We start from the raw sequence: 19,924 nt of genomic DNA, 5'->3' as shown, positions 1-19,924 counted from the left end.
AGAGCATTTTTTAATTAAGTATGAGAGCAAAAGCTTGCCGGGCTCCTTGTGTCATCTCTGTCCCCTGTTCCTACACCCAAACCATACATCCATCTGTGTTACAGGCAGCACCCCAGTGAAAGATGCTGCAAATTGTAGCAAAAACCCCAACAATCTAGGTATGAAAGAAACTCCTTTATTCTGTTTCACTACTCAGTTTACACCTCTACATGTTAAAAGGGACTCACATTAAAACTACTGTAGTTAATTTAATGTAAACATTGACCATTTTGTGCAATGTGTTCCAACCAATGCATTAAGTACAACTGGAGAAACAACAGTCAAATGATTTTGCACAGTAATAATTTGCACAGTAGGTTTCTTCAATACAATTACACAAACATAATTAAAAAATATGCATCCTTCCATAAAAGAAATAATTCCCATCTAACTGAAGACTAAAACAGGACAGAAAATACAGGCAATTTATTTGGGAGGATCCTTAATTCTCACATTCACCCATTTCTGCTGTTACTTTTCCCTTGCCTTTAAGAAAATACTTTAAAAAGGCACAAATATTTAAGCCATTGCTTTTCTGATCATTGATCATTAAAAATAATGAAAAATTAAAAAAAATTAAATCTTAATTATACATACGCCAAACAGTTCAGAAACACATCATAATCTGGTCAACCCTGCTTCGCTTAATAATCACACTTGGAAAAATAAATCCTTTGTACAGTCCAGAAATCTGAAACTTACCCTTTCAGTTTGATTACTGTTAAGAGAGATTTATCACGAGAAACAGAAAAGATGCAGTCATAAATAACTTTTAAATATAAGACAAGTTGTGTCTTGCTTTTGAGCTACAAACTTTACAACCTAAAGCTAAAAATATTTTGAAGGACATATTAAATAAATCCATTTTCCAGAAGACAGAGTTCATTCTCTACTGTAAAAAAATTCATTCCTTAAAAGTTACCAATTCAGTATATTTCCAGCTTTTAGTAGGGCACTGTTTCAAGATTGTGAAATAAATAATTCTGGATGTTTGGTTCAGTTACTGTCAATCTGATATGTGTTACAAAAATATTTAATTGCTATGGAAGTAAAAATAATGCATGCCATGTTTGCTGGTTAGAAATCTAAAGTTATTTTCTTTATTATTACTATTTTTGCAATGTGACAACTAAAACCAAATGATGCTTTATTGATGGTATTTTTTAAGTATATTTTTTCAGAAAGCTTTCACTGGTGAATTATTAATGAAAAACTTCCAAGAACTGTTCTATTCATAACAGCGCTTGCTCAGAAGTTTCAGGTTCTTTTTAAGGCTATGCAGTTCTGTTCGTAACTCCCCTCTTTTGAGATTCCTAAAAAATGTCAGTTGCCTTCAAATTTAGGTCTGACCAATTGTTTCATGTTTCAGGCTTAGTCTGCCAACAGCTACTCATCAGCCACAGTCTATCACTTTGGTACAAGCTTTTCAGTGGGTTGTGGAATAGAACAGGAAGCAGAACTTCCATCCAGTATCCTGGGACTGGCCATCCTTACTGTGAAAAGACAGAAAGATAATTCACCTGGAGCACATACTAGAATGGACTTTTTTTGATTAATCTAACAAAATTTACTTCAGAGCTCCACAAACAGAGCCTGAGTCTCAGTATTTCCCTTACCTCTTCTTCCCCTTTTAGTCACTCAGGGCAGAAGATTACCATATGGATTTCTTTTCCCAGAAGGTTCTTACAAACAGATCATATAAAATTTAACCAAATCTGGCTTGATTAAGCAAAGGGGGTTCTGGGCTTCCACACCCTCCTCATTCCATTACTCCAGTTCATCAATGGTTTTCTTGAACGTATCAAGAGTTTGTTGATACTAATACTTTTGCAGTAAGTGGCATGCAAAAGGTAATTACATTTCTTAATGTTTATCTAAATATTTTGGTAATTTCTGTAAGCAACGTAACACTATTAGGAATTAAGCATAAAAGGGAAGTAAAAATGTAATGGTTTACTGTAATAGAAGGAAAACTGCCTCGTTTTCTTAATTATGTTCTGAGACCAAGTAACCTTATTGCACCTCTTATGTTCCTTCAAAAGGGTACCAGAGCATCAATTTGGACACAAGTGTTCTTAGGAGACACTGCTGCAGTCAGGTGATCAAGATTAGTACTAATACAATGACTAAACTAACAATACTATCATTTAAAAGTAACCAATAGTACATTTTACTTAAGTACATGGTAAAGCTGACATATGCAGTTTTCTGTCAAACCAAGGAAAAAACTGTAAAAAGAATTGCTAAAAGGTTTCTTTCAACATAAAGCTTATTTTATTACTAAGAGAATGAAACTTTTTTTTAAATTGTGGAAAGGTACTTAACTTCTGTAACTAGGCTGGAGTTTTTATGCCACTGTTCACAAGGAAACCTTAATTAAAAGGACTAGCCTGGTATTAAAATCAAAGCACCCATTCTCAACAGTTTGAAGTCTACTATGAAACACACACATGTTCTGGAACACTAGTTTTATTTGTTGATCATGAAAATCACAGCTGAGTTTCATCACTATTTAGACTGATACCAGCAGACACTCAACCCTCTCCCTTTATACCAGGGCCCTGCTCTCCTTAATCCCCCCAGGCAGTTAATTTCTATCCAGTGGCTCTTTCTTAGTACCAGTGCTTGTACTGCCACACAATAAATCTGATTATGGGAAATGCAATCAGAATCAAAACTAATACTCCTTTCCTTATTCTCTCCCCCAAAGTCACGTGGGAAATTTTTCTTTAGGAGTTGCATCTTAAAATGTAGGTGATTTTGCAGTTACATTGGCTCCTACGCAAGTTGCCCTAGTCTTTTGCTCAGTCTATCTTAAATATTCCTCTTGAAGCTGAGGTTATTTCCAAACTCTAAAAACAAGGCTCCTCATGGAATAGACCGTAATCACAGAAGAAACACAATTCTGAAAAAACACTATGGTTTCTTTGAACCAAGTGTAGCCGCCATAGTTTTCAAAAGGATTGCTTAATGACACCAATACGTTTGTTAATAAGACCTGAAAAAAACACGTATTATTTAAAAAAAAACCTTAATATATACCTGACAATTTATTACATTGGCATTAATAAAGCAAAAAAGTACATATAATCCAGGTAACTGAGGTCACATGTACAGAAGCATTTATTGGATAATACAATTTATATTCTCCATCAGAAAACTACATACCATTTTTGTGAAATCCCTGAACTTGATTTTCATTTTTATGTTTCCAGACAGAAATGTTACAAGTTGCATTTTGACCAAGTACTGTACTATGTGGTTTTGCTTTCTGGAAACAGGATTGCTTCTCTGGAGGCGTTGCTCTCGGCAACTGATTGTCCTTCTGGTTTAAAATGGAACACTCCTAGGTTAATAAGGAAAAGTTAATTGTAAAACCATTTTCATAAAAATTCCCCAGAAGAAACAAGATTCAAACTTACTATCTGAAAATTTCAAGTTACAAATAGTACATTAGCCTCCCATCTGTCCCCTTCTGAAATCAGAAAGAAGTGAGTAGAAAGTGTTCTCTCTGCACAAATCATTGAAACGTGCTGTCAGCAAAAAACACCTCCTTTCAGAGCACACATGCTCCGAACCAGACTGGATTCTTTCAGCCAGCAACATCCATGCTTTTTATTTCCTTCTGCCTGGGCCCTCTGTTCTGAGAGTTGAATGAAGTACTTAATATACCTCCAGCCTAAATCCTAATCCCAAATGCAAGTTGGGCTTAGTCAGGATCTAGCAACTGAAAGACTAGCACTGGGAGAAGATAGTTCTAATTTTGATGTCAGTGGTCTATGAGACACCATCAATCTGCTCTTTACCTTGTCAGAGAAGTGGCTATTGGCATGTCAGACACAGGAAAGTCAGGGCTGAATGGGCTTACTTGAAGGTTTTTTAATGTAATTTTGCACTACTAGCCAGTAATGTCTCCCTTTCAAGGACTGGAAATGATGCTAACTAGTAGATCATCAGCTACTAAGTTTGTAAGAGCATAATTACTAAGTGAGAGGGAATGACCTTTGCTCTCTCCTCCAAAGAAACTTGGCTTACATCCCATTCTCTGGAAGAAGCAGAACTCCTTCCAATCAGTCACAAGATTAAGAGCTTGGGAGTCTTGCTAGCTATGTATTGTTTTTAAGATGGGTCATCGGAGGGCTTGTAATCAAAACACTGTACGCAAAGCAGAAAGTTCCCCACCAAGTCAGCGTGCGACATATGGTCTAGAAAACTTGCGGGTAGTTTATGAATAGAAGTAGGAGACTATATTTCCCCAAAAATGTGCTCCTCCACAGTCTCACATTTAAACACTTTGCAACAAAAAGAGCAGCAATGGCAAAAACAAAAACAGAAGACAGGCTACAATACACCAGAAGTCATGAGGAGCCTCACAACTACCCTTCATGCATATACCCGTTTCCTCCAAAACTACCTGTGCCTTTGTCACAGAACACATTAACTTTATTGCCAGCTTATAATATTTGTCCTCTATTTCTTCCTTGTTTTCAACATAATACTTGAAATGATGCTACATTAACATGCTCTTTATTATCACCTGAAAGTCTCTCCCTTCAGGCTCCCTGAAACTGAGTGAAATAAAGAACAGTTGCTTTAGATGGGAAGCCTTTTGCTTTTGTACCACAATTTAACTCCTACCTTTGTTCTAAGCAGCTGAGATTTATTCTGGAACACATTAGTATTCACATCATTTTCTCTGCAACTGTTTTCAGCCCCTGCAGTATCCATAATGGAGCTTCCACAAGTCTGTGTATTATAACCACTGTCAACCTGAAATCAAGAAGCAGGGCTTTAGAAATGTACCACAATTTAACACCAATAAACCCCTCAGATTGTCATACCTGATATGACTTGCATTTGATTAACCAATGCAACAAAACAACCACCATCAGTTAATAACAAAAACAAATTGTAAAAAGGTCTGTCAAAATTAGTTTGGATTAAGTTAAAGGTATTGCTGTACATACTAATGTAAAGATAACTTACAATTGTTATGCTAACTCCACTGAGAGAGGAAAAAGGGCATGAGGAAAAAGGGGATGAGGAAGAAGGAATAAAAGTCACAATACCACCCACATGACACATCCAGTAAGAGAAAATAGACAATTACTTCCAGAATGGTATACATATTAAAAGTTTTTACATCAAGCTTAGTTTTATAGAAAAGCAAAAAAGAAGTAATTTTTATTTTTACCTGAATACTACTGTTGTCACAAGGAATTGCACTGCTTTCTGCAAGAGGTGACACGCACATGCGAGAGTTTTCAATACTGAAAGTAATCCCGGTCATAAAGCTGGCCATTGGTGCATTGCTATTGCCAATTGTTTCTTTTATCCAAGTGTTTTCTCCTAACACTTCAGCTGCATCAGCCATATCGACGGTATTATTTTCCTTTGAGCCTTCTATATCCTGAAGTGATGACAACCTTTGATGACAAGCTTCTGAGTGATCTGGTGCAATAGACACCGTTGCTACCACAAGACGCGTACCACGCGCAAAAGTATCGCCGTCCTGCTGACTTAAGTTTATTTCATTATCCATTTCTGGGAAACGAGCTTCTGCTGCAGAAGCATTCTCCTTGTCTTCCTCATCCTCACCGTGACTCTCAACTGCAATCGGTATTCTAATGACAGAAGTCTGATACTGGGCAGTTCCTCTACATGCTCCAAGCCTCATAGGAGAACAATTTTTAATTGGAGAACAACCATCTATAAAAGGACTTCTTGTGCTTGGGGGTGTCATTCTATTTGAGGAAGAAGGAATATCTGGAGAACAAAATGTAAATTTTCTTTGGTCTGTAAAAAACAACAAAGGTATTCCATCAGATATCAGGTGGAATTAAAGTCCTCATCCTCAAAGCCCTACAGTCCTTTGAATAATTACAGCCAATTACATATTTCACTGACCACTGTCTCCTGGCTCCAAGGCCTTAACAAAACAAAATCCCAACCAATCCAAAAAAAAAAACCCTACCACAAAAACAAAAAGACAAACCACAGCACATTTAGACTACCATTGTAAAGGCAAGTTTTTGTCCCATTTTTATGACTAACTTTGCTTCCTATGATGTTGTTTGCTGTATTGGAGCCTTTCCATTTTCATATGTCAATACTACACAGTGTTCAAAGAAAAATGTGTGAAGGCTGGTTCTGTTGCTTTTTTCTGGACAGGTATCAATACACATTCTACAGGCACTTAGAAAATTCGGGGCAGCAATAAAGTTTTCAAGAAAATCAGACAAGTGAGAAAACATTTATGCAATCTCCACATTTGACGGTGTTGAAATACCACCAGGCTCATCAGAGCAAAATCATGTATAAACATAAAGTCTCACAGTGTAATAGATAAAACATGAAATACTGGTATTTGCTAGAGCAATGAGGACACAAAGTGTTCACGATTTATTTACTAGTCAGTTTCATGTCAAATAATCTTCACTACTCAAACAAAACATTGTCCAATTAAAATGCTTCAGGCTGAGCCAAACCAGAATTGTGACCTGACTTAGTTCAGGCATATAGCTTTAAACCCCCTCCTCACACTAGATAAATCCTTTAATTTTTTTTTTCATCCCCATTAAGTCTCAGTTCCTTCTTCAAAAATATTTTTCTTAGTTCATTTTTTGCAAGCAGATGCATTTCACTGTTTCACATCATTAAGATATTGCACTGCTGAACAGTAAATGTGTCCTAGAGGAGACTGCTGGTCTGCCAAGCACAGTAACTTGTCTCCAAACAGAAAAAAGTTCCAGGAAGAATGCAGCCATTATTATAATAAAAATATATAAATCAAGAGAGAATAACACATGTACAATTAAACCATACCTGACAGCGGTGTCTTTCTTATGTGAAAAGCAATTGGCGAAAAAGTAGGAGAACCATTACGTGCAGGAGACCCCTCTGGAAATGTGGGACTGGTTATACTTCCCAGACTGTAAGCCCTTGTTCCTCCTTGAATAGGACTTGATGAAAATTGACCCTTCAGTTAAAAGACAAACAAACAAACAAACAAATAAACAAAAAAGAAGCAGCATATTTTCATGATGTTAACTTTGAATAATATGTACATAGAAAGTGTTCTAACTGGAAAGCCTAATATGGCAGCACGAGGAAAACTAATCCTGTATAATGACAATGTCTATCATTAGCTTAGCTTAAATATTCCAGTTGCAGCTCTTTGCTTGGACTTTATCCCTCCACATCGGAAAAGAGCGATGGACTCAAATTTCACATAATATCAAGTAAGACTGTATTATTCATTATATTTAAGAACTATGAGAAGCCTAGACAGAGAATTAATGCTATCTATATAGTCAAGCATTTAATCTCAGTTTCTTATACCAATGCAGATGAAAGCCTGCCACTATTTGTATTTTAATAAAATCCATATTATCTGAATTACTTAACGCAGCAGCAGACAAAATACTTTTCCTTATGAAAAGACAACAGCGGTTGTGATCTTGCTTAAGAGTATGGTGCAAAAAGAAAAGTCACTTCCAGCAGTACAACTACGTTGCAGAAATTCTTTACTAGTTTACCATAGTAATCTATTGCCAGGGTAGTTTTTTTCCATGCATTTCAGCTGCCAGAGGGAAGCATACCACCTAACCAGTTTAACTGTGCTATGTCCATCTGGGAATAAGGTGCATCTCGCACAGACATTATGTTCTGTGTTCTAATAAACATCCATTCATCTGAAATCTCTGGTCAACGGAAAGGAAAAAAGCATATTTAGCACTGCATTCAAAGATCCACAAGTCATTTCTTCCACCATAAATGAGTTTATGAGCTATAAGGGAAATAATTATATCACCTGTTCATATCAACAAGTATTTTAGACAGCAGCCCATGGATTTAAACCAGGCCTTTTTTGTATACACATTTTATGAAAAAAAAAAAAATTTCACATGCTTCCAGCAAGTCTTGAATATGTATCAATTCCTACTTCCTTTTCACAATGTAAAATTAAAGCATAACTCCTTCTATACAAAATAGCAGCAGCACAACATAATAACTGATGTAATAAAAACTCAGTAACTCAGTAATATATTATTTCAAGAATATATCACCTTATGGTCTAACACCTGCTCTCTCATAAAGCAGTTGCAGCTTATTAAAAACATGGTTGTCCATCTTGTGAAGTCTGTTAGAACACAGAATCCATACAGCCTGCTCTAAGAACTACTCCTGTGCCAGGTAAGACACATCCCATCCAGCCCCCAAAACAGGCTACTTACTGAACTAGATGTTTCCAGAGGGCTTCTGCACCGGACTGGAGATATGTCTATTGAACAAAGCACTCCAAGTGGCTGACTACTACATGAACTATGCAGAGAAGGGGACAAACACTCAGATACATTTCCGTTTCCCTCTAAAAACAGCTTTCTTCTAAGTGATGAAGAACTCAGATTTTCCTGAGACTGATCTGCAAATTCATCCGTCCTAAAATATTCACCTAGAAATGTGAAGTAATTTTCAGTAAGAATGCAAGAAAAAAATAATCTTCCACTACAGACATATATAGCTTAAACCATTTAATCTGATTTACCAATACAGCACGTAATTAATCTAATTTAGGCACCTATCCCAAAGGATCACTTGTTATCATTACAAAATGTCCATCCCGTCTACTAAGGTTCCACTTTATCATCTCTCAGAACTAAAATATGCATTTAAAAAAATATAAATATTGGCTAGTGTCTGCATAGTGGCCTTCAACCAAAATCATATCATTATTCTTCACATCTGAATTGTGACAAATGGGTTATTATACCATCTGAGTTGTGACAAAGGGGTTACTATACTACCCAAACAAAACTAGACCCTTTTTCAGGCCTCCCATATGCTCTGAAGGTCATTGTGATACATTCCAAAGGCAAATCACATTCAACTTGAAGAAAGTTAAAGCAGTTAGCAATTTACAGTAGAAAAGCATACAGATGTTAACAAAGACCCCTTAAAATATCCTGAGACTTAGCAGATCATTTTATTTTTGCTTTTGGTCTATTCTAATTGGATACTCCTTATAGAAGAAATTTTTCATGAATTCACAAGCTATGCATTGAAGGAAGCATTTGTGAAGGCAAAACACCAAGGCAATAGATATGGTTCTGCTTTTTTTTCTGTTTTAATTTTGATGGTCCACAGTCAGGGTTGTGAACTTCAATACTGGGATAGAAGCATGCAGCAAAACACCCGAGCTGGCTATACCCGCTATTACCACACTGGACCTCTAAGAACAGGCCTTTCCAGCCCCCCTGCCTGAGAAGCTGGCAGCAATTGCTTGATATAGCAGTTATAATCAGACAGTTAATTTGAACTTGTATCCCCACTCCACAGGCACGGCTTTTTTGCCACCACACAACACCTAGTCACCACCATGGGTTCAGTTAAATTAAAGGCACAGAATTACAGCATAGCTTTGCTCAAGGCAAGGTTGGGCTATGAGCCTCATGGCCAGCAATCTAAGTCAAACAGGTCTGCGAAGTAACTGCTCTATTTGGGGGATCTAGGGTGTGACTTCTGCTTACTATCTTTTATGCATTCAGAATTGCTAACCTATTTCCAATTGTTCTCCATGTCCCTCCTTTTATCTTTATGTCTTCGCTCAAATAATAATCATTTAAGTCTGATGTCCCATGCTACATGCAGTAACTATTTGGAACGCATTTTCATGCATACATTTGCTTTTCAATATTTCATAAGACAAAAACCCAGCAAACAATAAAAAAACTAGTTTTCTATTCAGACATTCATAATTAAATTTAGATATTACACAACATACCTAGTATTTTCTGTAAATTAAAGTCCACTGGCAAAGACAGTACTGTCTGACAAGAAGCTGCAATGAATAAAACCAACAAAATTAGCTTCCAGTGACCTTTTAGTAAGACTGTAAAAACAAAAACTCAATTTCAAATTACATTGCAATTGAGCTATTTAAGTTAGAGTTTTAATAAGGAAAACTGTTAATTAAAGCTAGGATTCTGATTTGTCAACACTATATGCAGCACACTCAGGCCTGGATTTTAAAAAAACCAAAACAATGATTGTAACATTAAAGCCTCTAAAGAGGCATTCTTAACAGAGGAGAGAGGTCTCTGGATTCAAAAGAAAATGGGAGAAAGATCAACAAAATACCCTGGGAAAAAACACTACCTATTTAACTAAAATGAAATAGTTTAAAAGAGGTCTTAAGATTTCTGCTATTTCTTTGGAAAACAGTCAAGATTCTCTACCCAAACCGATCCAACACATTAAAGGTTTCTTGAAACTGTAATTTACCCATAAACTTGACGCTTATATTCACTTTTTAATTCAGAAAAGGTGCACTCATTGATTTGGAAAAAATGCACTCTACAGGTACAGAAGACTTCAGGTTTTACTTCAGAAAAAAATATGAAATAGAATTCTGTCACAATAGAATTAAATTACTATGAGAAATGGACATTAAAATTAATAGTACCATACAGTAAAACAAAAATCATTGCTACAGGAACATTAACAAAAAACATTCTCTTTTTAAATTGAATAGCCATTGAAAATGCGTTATTTTGCTTCAGAAAAAGCCTGTGATTTCAGACATTGCCTTTTACCCACCATTGCTTTTCCCAGGCTGCAACATTAGCTGTCTTCCAATTGGAGAAATGTTATTTAGATCTATGGCTGTAAAACAGATCAGAATGTAAATATAAGCGTGCATTCCATATAGTTTTGAGAAGTGATACAGTAAGTTAGAATATTTAATACAACTAAGAATTTTTGCATTGACATTTGGAAGAGATTAAAAAGGAGTACTGAAAAAAAGTTACCATTGTAGCTGATTAAGAGAATTTTAGCACCTGCCTATTAAAAAAATGCTTAGCCCAAATCTTTGTTTCCTGCAGCCTCCTCTACACGAAAAAGATTTAAACCAAACTCAGTTTATGCTTAGCCAAACAGGCTGTGTTCAAGTAAAACACATTTCCAGGAAATCATGTAGTCTGAACTTGAAGACAAAGATCTACCATGCTGCCTTTTATATACAACTAAGGAACACATTAGACCCTTTGCTTTCAACACTCCCTTTTCCCAGGTCTACGATTGTGGCTTATGTTATCTGCAAGCAGTGGAGATCTTGCAATTGACAATTAAAAAATACAGTATTCACAAGGTGCATCTTCTCAACAAAAAAATTTTAACAGTTTAGCCTCTTCCAAATCTTACAAAAATCCTCACACACTTATTTAAGAATTTCCTACCAAACAATACTCTAGCTGACTTCTGTCCAGCTTGTAATCCATTTACTATGTATTCTGTTGGTTATATATAAACTTTAATAACAGCAGCATTAATGAAATCTAATAATGGTGTAAATAAACTTAGAAAGCCCACAACTCCATGCACATTGACACTGAGCTAGCAGGACACTAACAGGCCAACAGGAATTTACATAGAAGTTAAGAGTGGAAAACTATGGAACTCAATTTCCCATATACTTATATTGGCAGTAATGACAGTCAAAGTCAGTCAGATGCACAGATACCAGGATAAAAGAGCAAAGTAGAAGACTTTGCTATTACCAGTATTAACACAGCAAAGCTGTATGTGTAAATTAAATTGATTGAACACAGCTTAAAAAAGGAAAAAAGATTTAATTAAGAATAGGAGCCAAAAATAACAAAAAGGAAAAATTATCTACGATTCTGGATTAATAAACTTTTTTAAGAAGAAAGCACTTAGGAGAGAACAGCTAAAAATCAGTTGTGCCATCTTTTAGCATTCTTTCTTAAAATTTAAATTGAGGCTTCAAAAAATTGTGCTTGACAATTTCTCCAAAAGCTAGGTAATTTTCCATGGACACACTAAAGCAACTTACATTTAGTAGAATTAAACTGAGAAACTTGCTTGCCTTCATGTTCAGTCCAAGGAGAAGGAACTATGAGTCTTTTTGTGAAAAACTAGAGTAGAACAGAAACAAACTATCTTAATGCTTTTAAAATTTGGAGACTCTCAACTTAGATTTAGATCAGCATCCTGAACAAGAAAAAAATTGTCATACCTTTTGCTACTCACAGATCTGTTTTAAGAATTTTAACTCTAACTCTTCCTTCCCCAAAACCTATAAAAAGTTATCCCTTACACCCAAAATATATTTCATTATTTCAGGCCTAGAGTGGTTAAAGAAAATGCAACTTGATTTGAAGATGACCCCCATGTTCTTTATGACACATACTGACTCAGATCTTTCGAAGTCTCCAGAATGAAAACGGTACAAAAGTTTCATTTAAGACTAACTGCTTATTTAAAAATGTGAACTGTCTCTACCATACTTATTGCACAGCAGTTTAATTTAATCCTTTTAAAATTTTCAGTTTGGTAAATTCTTGTGTTTCAGAGAAGCGCTGAAGAGACACTGCAGTAACAGTCAAAAGAAGTGGACACCCAAGGCTTTTCGGCAATAGTATCAGTGTAATTGGCAAAACTGGTTAGCAATGAAACATTTATGAGTACTGGCACTTCAGGATTTTTCTTTGAACCAGAAACTGTATCTACTGTCACAGCTGCACTCAGGAACACCTTGATGCTGAACAGATGAACACTACAACATAGCTTCAAGAAATACATGGCAAATCCTTTACTCACAATAAAATGAAAAAAACCTCAGCTTGAAACACCAAACTATTAAAGGCGCAATTTTTATCAGAGACATGGTTTCAAGCTGTTCAGCTGCATAATCTACTAGCTCATACCTCGCAAAGAAGTATCTTTTTTTAATGCAGTTATAACAACACGGCATCTTAGCTGCAGGTCAACTACGTAACACCTTTAAGGAATCATAAAACATTTCTGTTTGTAGAGACAGAAACCAATATAATATAAAAAGGTCAATAACAGTAAGAAAGTCTTACCTATCACAGCCTTATTTTTTTTACTTTTAAATTGAAATTGAAACAACAACCAAAGCTTGCTATAGCAAAGATTTGAAACTCTACTTTTCCTTCTCCAACACACAAATGGATAGTAAAAAATTAAAATTCAAAATGGAAAAGAATGACAACCTACCAGGAGAGTCTTGCCTCCAACTAAGCAGACTTTGGAAAAAACAAAATATCAGCAAGGTTCTGCTACATTTTTAAAAATGCAATAAAAGAAACTAAAGTTACCTGAAAGTTACTGTACAACCCAAAATAATATTTTTTAAACCATAACTAATTACGGCAGGAAAGGGAAGGAGGCAGGAAAGGGAAGGAGGCAGGAAAGGGAAGGAGGCAGGAAAGGGAAGGAGGCAGGAAAGGGAAGGAGGCAGGAAAGGGAAGGAGGCAGGAAAGGGAAGGAGGCAGGAAAGGGAAGGAGGCAGGAAAGGGAAGGAGGCAGGAAAGGGAAGGAGGCAGGAAAGGGAAGGAGGCAGGAAAGGGAAGGAGGCAGGAAAGGGAAGGAGGCAGGAAAGGGAAGGAGGCAGGAAAGGGAAGGAGGCAGGAAAGGGAAGGAGGCAGGAAAGGGAAGGAGGCAGGAAAGGGAAGGAGGCAGGAAAGGGAAGGAGGCAGGAAAGGGAAGGAGGCAGGAAAGGGAAGGAGGCAGGAAAGGGAAGGAGGCAGGAAAGGGAAGGAGGCAGGAAAGGGAAGGAGGCAGGAAAGGGAAGGAGGCAGGAAAGGGAAGGAGGCAGGAAAGGGAAGGAGGCAGGAAAGGGAAGGAGGCAGGAAAGGGAAGGAGGCAGGAAAGGGAAGGAGGCAGGAAATTAATCCTAAGGTTTTGAAATCCTAAATAGATGCAGGTTTCATTTGCAGGTATGTAGCTACAAAAAAAAATAAATCAATACTAGATAACACAGAAAGTTTTATTACCTCCTCAATGGCTTTTTGTCTTCTGTCTTCTGTCTCCTTATCAATTCTAAGTGGAAAAAAAAAACCTCAATTATCAAAACCATCACATAATTGGGAAAAAAAGTAAAGTCCAACCATGTAATCTTTTACAGATGCTTAAGAGAAACATTATGAATGAAATTGCACTAAACTTTAAATCTTACGATGTTTTCACTGTAATGTGCAATAATCTTATAGTAGAAATTTAGAAATATAAACACACTTCTCAGTTACCTCAGTTCATTTGAAGAGATGTACCATTTATAGATACATATTTGCATATCTTCCATTTACTCCTATCAGCAAGGATTTTTAGCTGGACAAAAACTCAGTTACAACTGATCTTCAAAAATAAGTAATTTAGTTATCTTTAACTTGTCATATGAATAGATTTTACTAGTAAAGTTGCCATGAGATTAATCTTATAAAGAATCTCACTACAAAATCATGCATCATAGATAACTGAGCTGTAAGAAACAAAAGGGCAACAGAAGATAATTGTGGAATGTCTTTATACTCAAATTCCTGACACAGCCCACCTTCCCAACACAGAGCTCTCCCTTTCAAATAGCTAGTCTGCCATATTTTTTACAGTTCAGGACAATACTGTATTTCACTTTGGACCAATTAACATATTCCTTTATGCAGCTTTTTAGCTATTTTTTTTTTTTAAATATTGTAGTTACTTCAGGCATCTTTAAATGGTATGTGAGATTCTACATTTATACTTCATTTAACTGCCACCTTCAAGTCTCAGTTTCAGTTACTACTATGTAATTTATAACCTTCAAAAAATTTTACAAGTATTCATCATAGCTAAATTACATAACTTTGTTACACAGTCAGAATACCTGAATTACCCTTGAATAATTTTAGGTATCAGTCCAACAACAGACATTATTAGCTATACAAACACACGTAAACTTACCTAATACGTGCATAAACCTTCCCTCACAGCCCTCTTTTTGATGCTAATCAGACTGAATAGATCTGCAATACTTGGACATACCATCTTCAACTATGTCTGCCTAGATGATGCTAAAGTGACAGTTCTGTGAAGACACCTGCACAAAATTCTCTTATTGTACCAAAAAAATAAGCACACCATCATTGATACTTATACATGGTGGATCATAAGTAATAAGTATCTTTACATGCCAGATTCCAAAGGAGAATCAGAGGAACTGCGAAAAACAGCTCCCACTAAAAGTGCTGGTTAGTGCAGGAGAGGATGGGGTTTTTTTAGTGCATTAATTCCAGGAAAATGGCAAAGTGAAGACATCGTATTAACAAAAATAAAAACAAGCCAGTCTTGTGTGCAATTTCAAGCAACATAACAGTTGCAACTGCGACACACAGTATGCAAGATGCAGTACAGATTTTTTTAATACTTAACATATAATAGCATAGCATCTAATTTAGAAACATTCAATTTCTACCAGTAGAAATAAAAAGGAACAGGAAAGTTTGTGGACAAGTCTGTGTCACTGTATCTAACAGTCTGCCAGGAGAAAATTCTCCTAGCTATTTATAAACACTGCAATAAACACACAGCACATACATGATGCCCATTTTATGGAAACAATAATATTGCACAAAACCAAGTCTACATGTGATACACACATAGACTTTGCAAAGTGCTCATGAGCTTTTACCCCATGCTGCTAGCTAAACTATTTTCACTACAAAACAGACAAATAACAGTTGGAAATACTTACACACGTAATTTCTTATGCTTGTGGTTCTTTGCAACTAATCAAGAAAATGACCTGTTCACAAGCTCGATTATATAGTCTGCGTAACTTTATACATGGGCTTCAAAACCTCGATTTTTTATCAGGCATTTTTAATGACAAGAGCTGCATTTACAACACTTTAGTTTCCATAAATCAGTATTTATAAGATGCAAGTTAAAATCAGCTGCCGTACAAAAACTTACACACACACATATATATATATGCATTTAACCATGTACAGTTTGCAGCCACCAGAAATAACCATCTCAGTCTGTACTACACTGAAACATGAAAGCATGGACACAGCCCCTTTCTAGTTATACAAGATGATTTAAAAAAAAAAAAGTCACAGTGGGATGAAACAGTGGGACAGACTGAAAGGACCCACTAAGACAACTTGCTTATATCTACAGGCCATGCCACTAATCGTAATTGGAATTGTCACCCAAGCTGTCTAAATTAAAGCTAGTTTATGCATTCTAATAGGCTTCCAGAAACAATATAATAAATTCCCTAAAAACTTAAGGCTTTATACTATACAAGAAGCATTAGATTCTGAAACCTCCTGGCTGCGAGAGAAAGGCCAGGAAACAAACAGATGTTAAGAAAAATACTGACATTGAGACATGGTGATTCACAGATACAGCTGAGGACACTTATCTTCTTTCTACATCTCTACTGTAGCAAGAAATTCATATTCCTTCTTATACCTCTTCCTGTTCACAAAGAGAGATGTAGGTTCAGTCAGACACTAAGAACAGTATGTCTGATTCACAATATGTTTTTACAATGACAGCTGTGAAAAACTGGAACAGGTTGCCCAGAGGTGGTAGTTGCCCCACCCCTGGAAACATTCAAGGTTAGGTTGGACGGAGCTCTGAGCACTTTAATCTAGTTGGTGATGTCCCTGCTCATTGTAGGGGGGTGAACTGGATGACCTTTAAAGGTTTCTTCCAACCCAAACCATGCTATGAATACTGAGAGGACTCTTGCCCTAGAAGCCCTCTATCTGTGTTTCGTTTCACTAACAGGACTTGGAAGTCATATAGGCAAAAAAAGGATGGAAAATTGTTTTATTATTCTATTACTGTGCTGCTTCATGCTGCGAGGTGCATTCTTTGTGCAAGTTTGTATCCAAGGAATGCATGGGAGCCTCTACAGAATTCACCATTGTGGCCTTCCCTTGACCACCTTCACTTGGCATGTTGTTCTTCACTATTAGCATGTACGACTATCCTTCAAAATTAGCTGTGAATACCAAGCCTGTTTTACTTACTTGTTTTCCCCATGGAAGTTATTTTCCGAGAAAGAAAAAGTTGAGATCAAGATCCCCAAATTATTTCAAGTAACTAGCAATCATTCTCAAAGATGGCAAACTTACTGGCCTTCCCTCCTTCACATTAAGTCCAATCTATACCTTTTGAAAAGCCGTACCGAGCTACCTTTCCCAGCTCTATACTTCTGCAGGAGTCCCAAAGACCAAAGAAGCCTACACTTCATAGGTCTTAGTATGGAACACTCCGAGAAGATAAATTGTGTTGTGACAAGGAGCAGAAGAGGTAGCTTGGTAGTAACAATCAATGGCAAGACACTTTCTTGCTTCCATTGACTGCTTTCATCTGGCTGTCTTCCAAACTGCAATCAGAGTGGATCAGTGGTTCTTAACATTTAAAAAAAAGTGACATGCAGGCAGCCTCATTTAAGTGATATCCACATCAGGGACACAAAAAAACTCTATTAAAAGATTTTTAAAAGTCTTTAGTGCTGTGTTGAAATGTCAATAAAGCAGAAGAACAATGTTCTAGTATTCAAGCTAAGTTCACTGCAGAAAAACAGATTGTAAGTTACCTAGCATGACTCAAATACATTGCTTGACGCCGAACATCTTCCGAGTCAATTTCCACAGGATCTATGAGAGCAAGCTGATCAATAGACCATCTAAATTTTCCTGGTGACTAAAAAAAGAAACGGACATCTTAAAGCTTGCTAGTCTAAAAAGATAAAAATAAAATCGCAGGACAAATCTCAATGGAACAACACAATCATAGCTTCCATATAGTGCCTCTGTCAAAGACAACCAAAAGAGTTTCTATTTAAATTACCTACTTTAAAAAAAATTAGTAAGTCAACCAGGCTTCTTTATCCTGGTAGTGGTATTACAATGATTTACAAAATAATATAAAGTGGAAGGTCATAGCTAGTATTTACAAACTGAGGTGTCAATTTCTTCTTGATTCCTGAGGATAGATCCACTAAAGACACAGAATTTAGCATAAAATTTAGTTGCTTCTAGATTGCCACAATCAAAATTGTGGCTCCATAAAAAACCAGTGTCCATACCCAACCCAAGTTATGCAAATTACAAAGCAGCCTTCCTTTCACCGAGTATTTCCAAGACTTAGAAGTTGTAACCCCTTATGCATTCTGTAAAGTCTCCCTCATAAAGCCACATAGCGTGCAACAAAACCCAATTCAGAAAGAAAGCTGCTTCTACTTATTTAATACTTAAAAATGATCTACTAAGCAAGTCTTTTTAGCTTCATTAGCACAGTATAATCTCTAATGCTTATCAGAAAATAATTCCCACTGCAAACCAAAATATAATTTACAACTAAAAAATTAACTTGATTCTGTGAATATGTAAACAGGTCATTAACAGAAATGCAATTCTTTTACTTGCATCCAGTCTGCTTTGCATGTAAGTAGGAACTGGGTTTTTTCCACTTTAAGTGGGACAAGAGCACCACATCCAACTGCCCTTTATCTACTTTCAACTGTGTACGGGAGTATATGCTGATCTACACACCTATTACCTAAAGAAAAAAACAAAATCAGGAAGGTTGGAAGAGTAAGTGGCAATGCTAGTATTGAAAGCAGCGTACTCCTATAATCACAAGAGACGCCAAACACCACTAAAATTCTTTGGTTTTGTATATACATTAAAATGTGCTAAATTAAATACACTTTTTACTGCATTTCAAAATATTAGCACTACATATGTATAGTTACACAACTAAAGAATAGATCTTACAGATGAGGATTTTGTGGATTTAAACACTGAAGGACTGGAGACAATCTGCTCTTGAAGAGTATAATAATCACTGGGACTTTCAAAAGGATTCAGGACTGTGAATCGTGCTGGAGTTTCTGGTGTTATCTGCATTTTAGCTTCTTTTGTATCACACATAACGCTAAGGTATACCTGGAAAAGAGAGAGGGAAAGGAAAAATGGAGGGGGGGGGGGGGGGGGGGAAGGAAATTACGATTTTGACTTTACAGGGTTACCCTGAAAGTTTCAGGAAGAGAGGATCAATTATTTTTAAGGAGCCAGAAACGTTTAAAAGACTGACAAAAAACGAAGTTAGCTCTGGCTTGGACCTACCGACACGTGAAGCTGATAAATACGACAGACAGAAAGAACAACTGAAAATAAACAGAACTTGTTAAAACGAAACAAGAAACATCCCTGAAAAGGCGATTCAAGAAAAGCAAGCCAGCAATAACAAAAAAACCATCAAAATAAACAAAACAGCGATGAAGCCACACGTATTCCTGAAGGACAGCTCACATACCAGCCTCCGGCACTCGAGGGCTTCAGAAATAACGAGGCACCACCGGGACGCGGGTAGCACAAGGACGGTCCCCACCGAGCCCCCGTGCCAGCGCGGGCTGAGGCGGGCACAGAAGGGCACGCAGAGCCCCCGGGGCGAGCGGGGGCTGGCGGCGGGGCTGCCGTGGCCCACACCGGCGGGCCCCACAAGCCTCTGGCTGCGGGCAGCTAACGCCGGGCGGCGGGAAGTGTTGGCGCCGGAACCTGAGGAGACGCCCGGCGCCGCCCGTACGGCCGGGAGCCCCACGGAGGCAGTTACGTCCGCAGAGCGGTCCCAGCTCGCGAACGGACCGAGGCCGGCGCCAGCCCCCGAGAGGCTGCACAAAGCACCAACGCCTCCTCCCGCAACGGGAGCGAGAACGGAGCAGCGGGTCTGCAACCCCCGCGTCAGACCGCGCCCCGGCGGCGCCCTTACCCGAGGCAGCAAAGGGGACAAGAGCCCCGCAGAGCTGCCCCTTCTCCCCCTGCACCCCAGACAATACCACGACGCGCCGGGCCACCCTCAGGAGCCCCCACGCGGCTGGCCCAGGCCCGCGCAGGCGCTACCTGCCACCGTTACCAGGCCTGCTCATGCTCGCCTCGAATCACAACTCCCGCCTCCGCCGCGGATCTTTAACTAGCCCCGCCCCTCCAGAGCTCTGACCAATCACAACAGGCAGTCTTCGCTGCCAAGCCAATGGCAGGGCTCCCCTCTCGCT

General features: G+C 37.7%; 1 protein-coding gene across 7 annotated transcripts; it reads right to left on the bottom strand.

Moving 5' to 3' along the window:
* Nucleotides 1-159: 159 nt before the first annotated feature.
* On the bottom strand, nucleotides 160-19,887 carry BORA (BORA aurora kinase A activator). Of its 7 annotated transcripts, none has more exons than XM_080374409.1 (13): nucleotides 19,773-19,887; nucleotides 18,648-18,818; nucleotides 17,465-17,571; nucleotides 13,863-13,908; nucleotides 11,897-11,978; nucleotides 10,639-10,704; nucleotides 9,824-9,880; nucleotides 8,277-8,494; nucleotides 6,865-7,018; nucleotides 5,234-5,835; nucleotides 4,678-4,809; nucleotides 3,208-3,385; nucleotides 160-1,532 (listed from the first exon to the last, which is right to left on the bottom strand). In XM_080374409.1, the coding sequence occupies exons 2-13, from the start codon at nucleotides 18,801-18,803 to the stop codon at nucleotides 1,447-1,449; spliced, it is 1,884 nt and encodes a 627-aa protein (XP_080230535.1). In that variant the 5' UTR covers nucleotides 18,804-18,818; nucleotides 19,773-19,887; the 3' UTR covers nucleotides 160-1,446. The 7 variants fall into 7 exon arrangements, with proteins under 7 accessions (XP_080230535.1, XP_080230538.1, XP_080230537.1 ...); XM_080374412.1 differs by having other exon boundaries at nucleotides 19,786-19,887; XM_080374411.1 differs by lacking the exon at nucleotides 19,773-19,887 and adding an exon at nucleotides 19,642-19,747.
* Between the last annotated feature and the right edge of the window lie 37 nt (nucleotides 19,888-19,924).

This window comes from Falco punctatus (genome assembly GCF_963210335.1).
Source record: "Falco punctatus genome assembly, chromosome: 2".
NCBI lineage: Eukaryota > Metazoa > Chordata > Aves > Falconiformes > Falconidae > Falco > Falco punctatus.
The sequence above is the reverse complement of the archived record's forward strand: the minus strand, read 5'-3'. Positions and strand labels throughout refer to the sequence as shown.

Coding starts and splice junctions, on each gene's coding strand:
- BORA (XM_080374409.1), bottom strand. CDS start 18,803: ATGTGTGATACAAAAGAAGCTAAAATGCAGATAACACCAGAAACTCCA. Junction 17,572..18,647: donor AATCCACAAAATCCTCATCT/GTAAGATCTATT, acceptor TTCTTTTTTTAG/TCACCAGGAAAATTTAGATG. Junction 7,019..8,276: donor CTCTGGAAACATCTAGTTCA/GTAAGTAGCCTG, acceptor TTTTAACTGAAG/GGTCAATTTTCATCAAGTCC.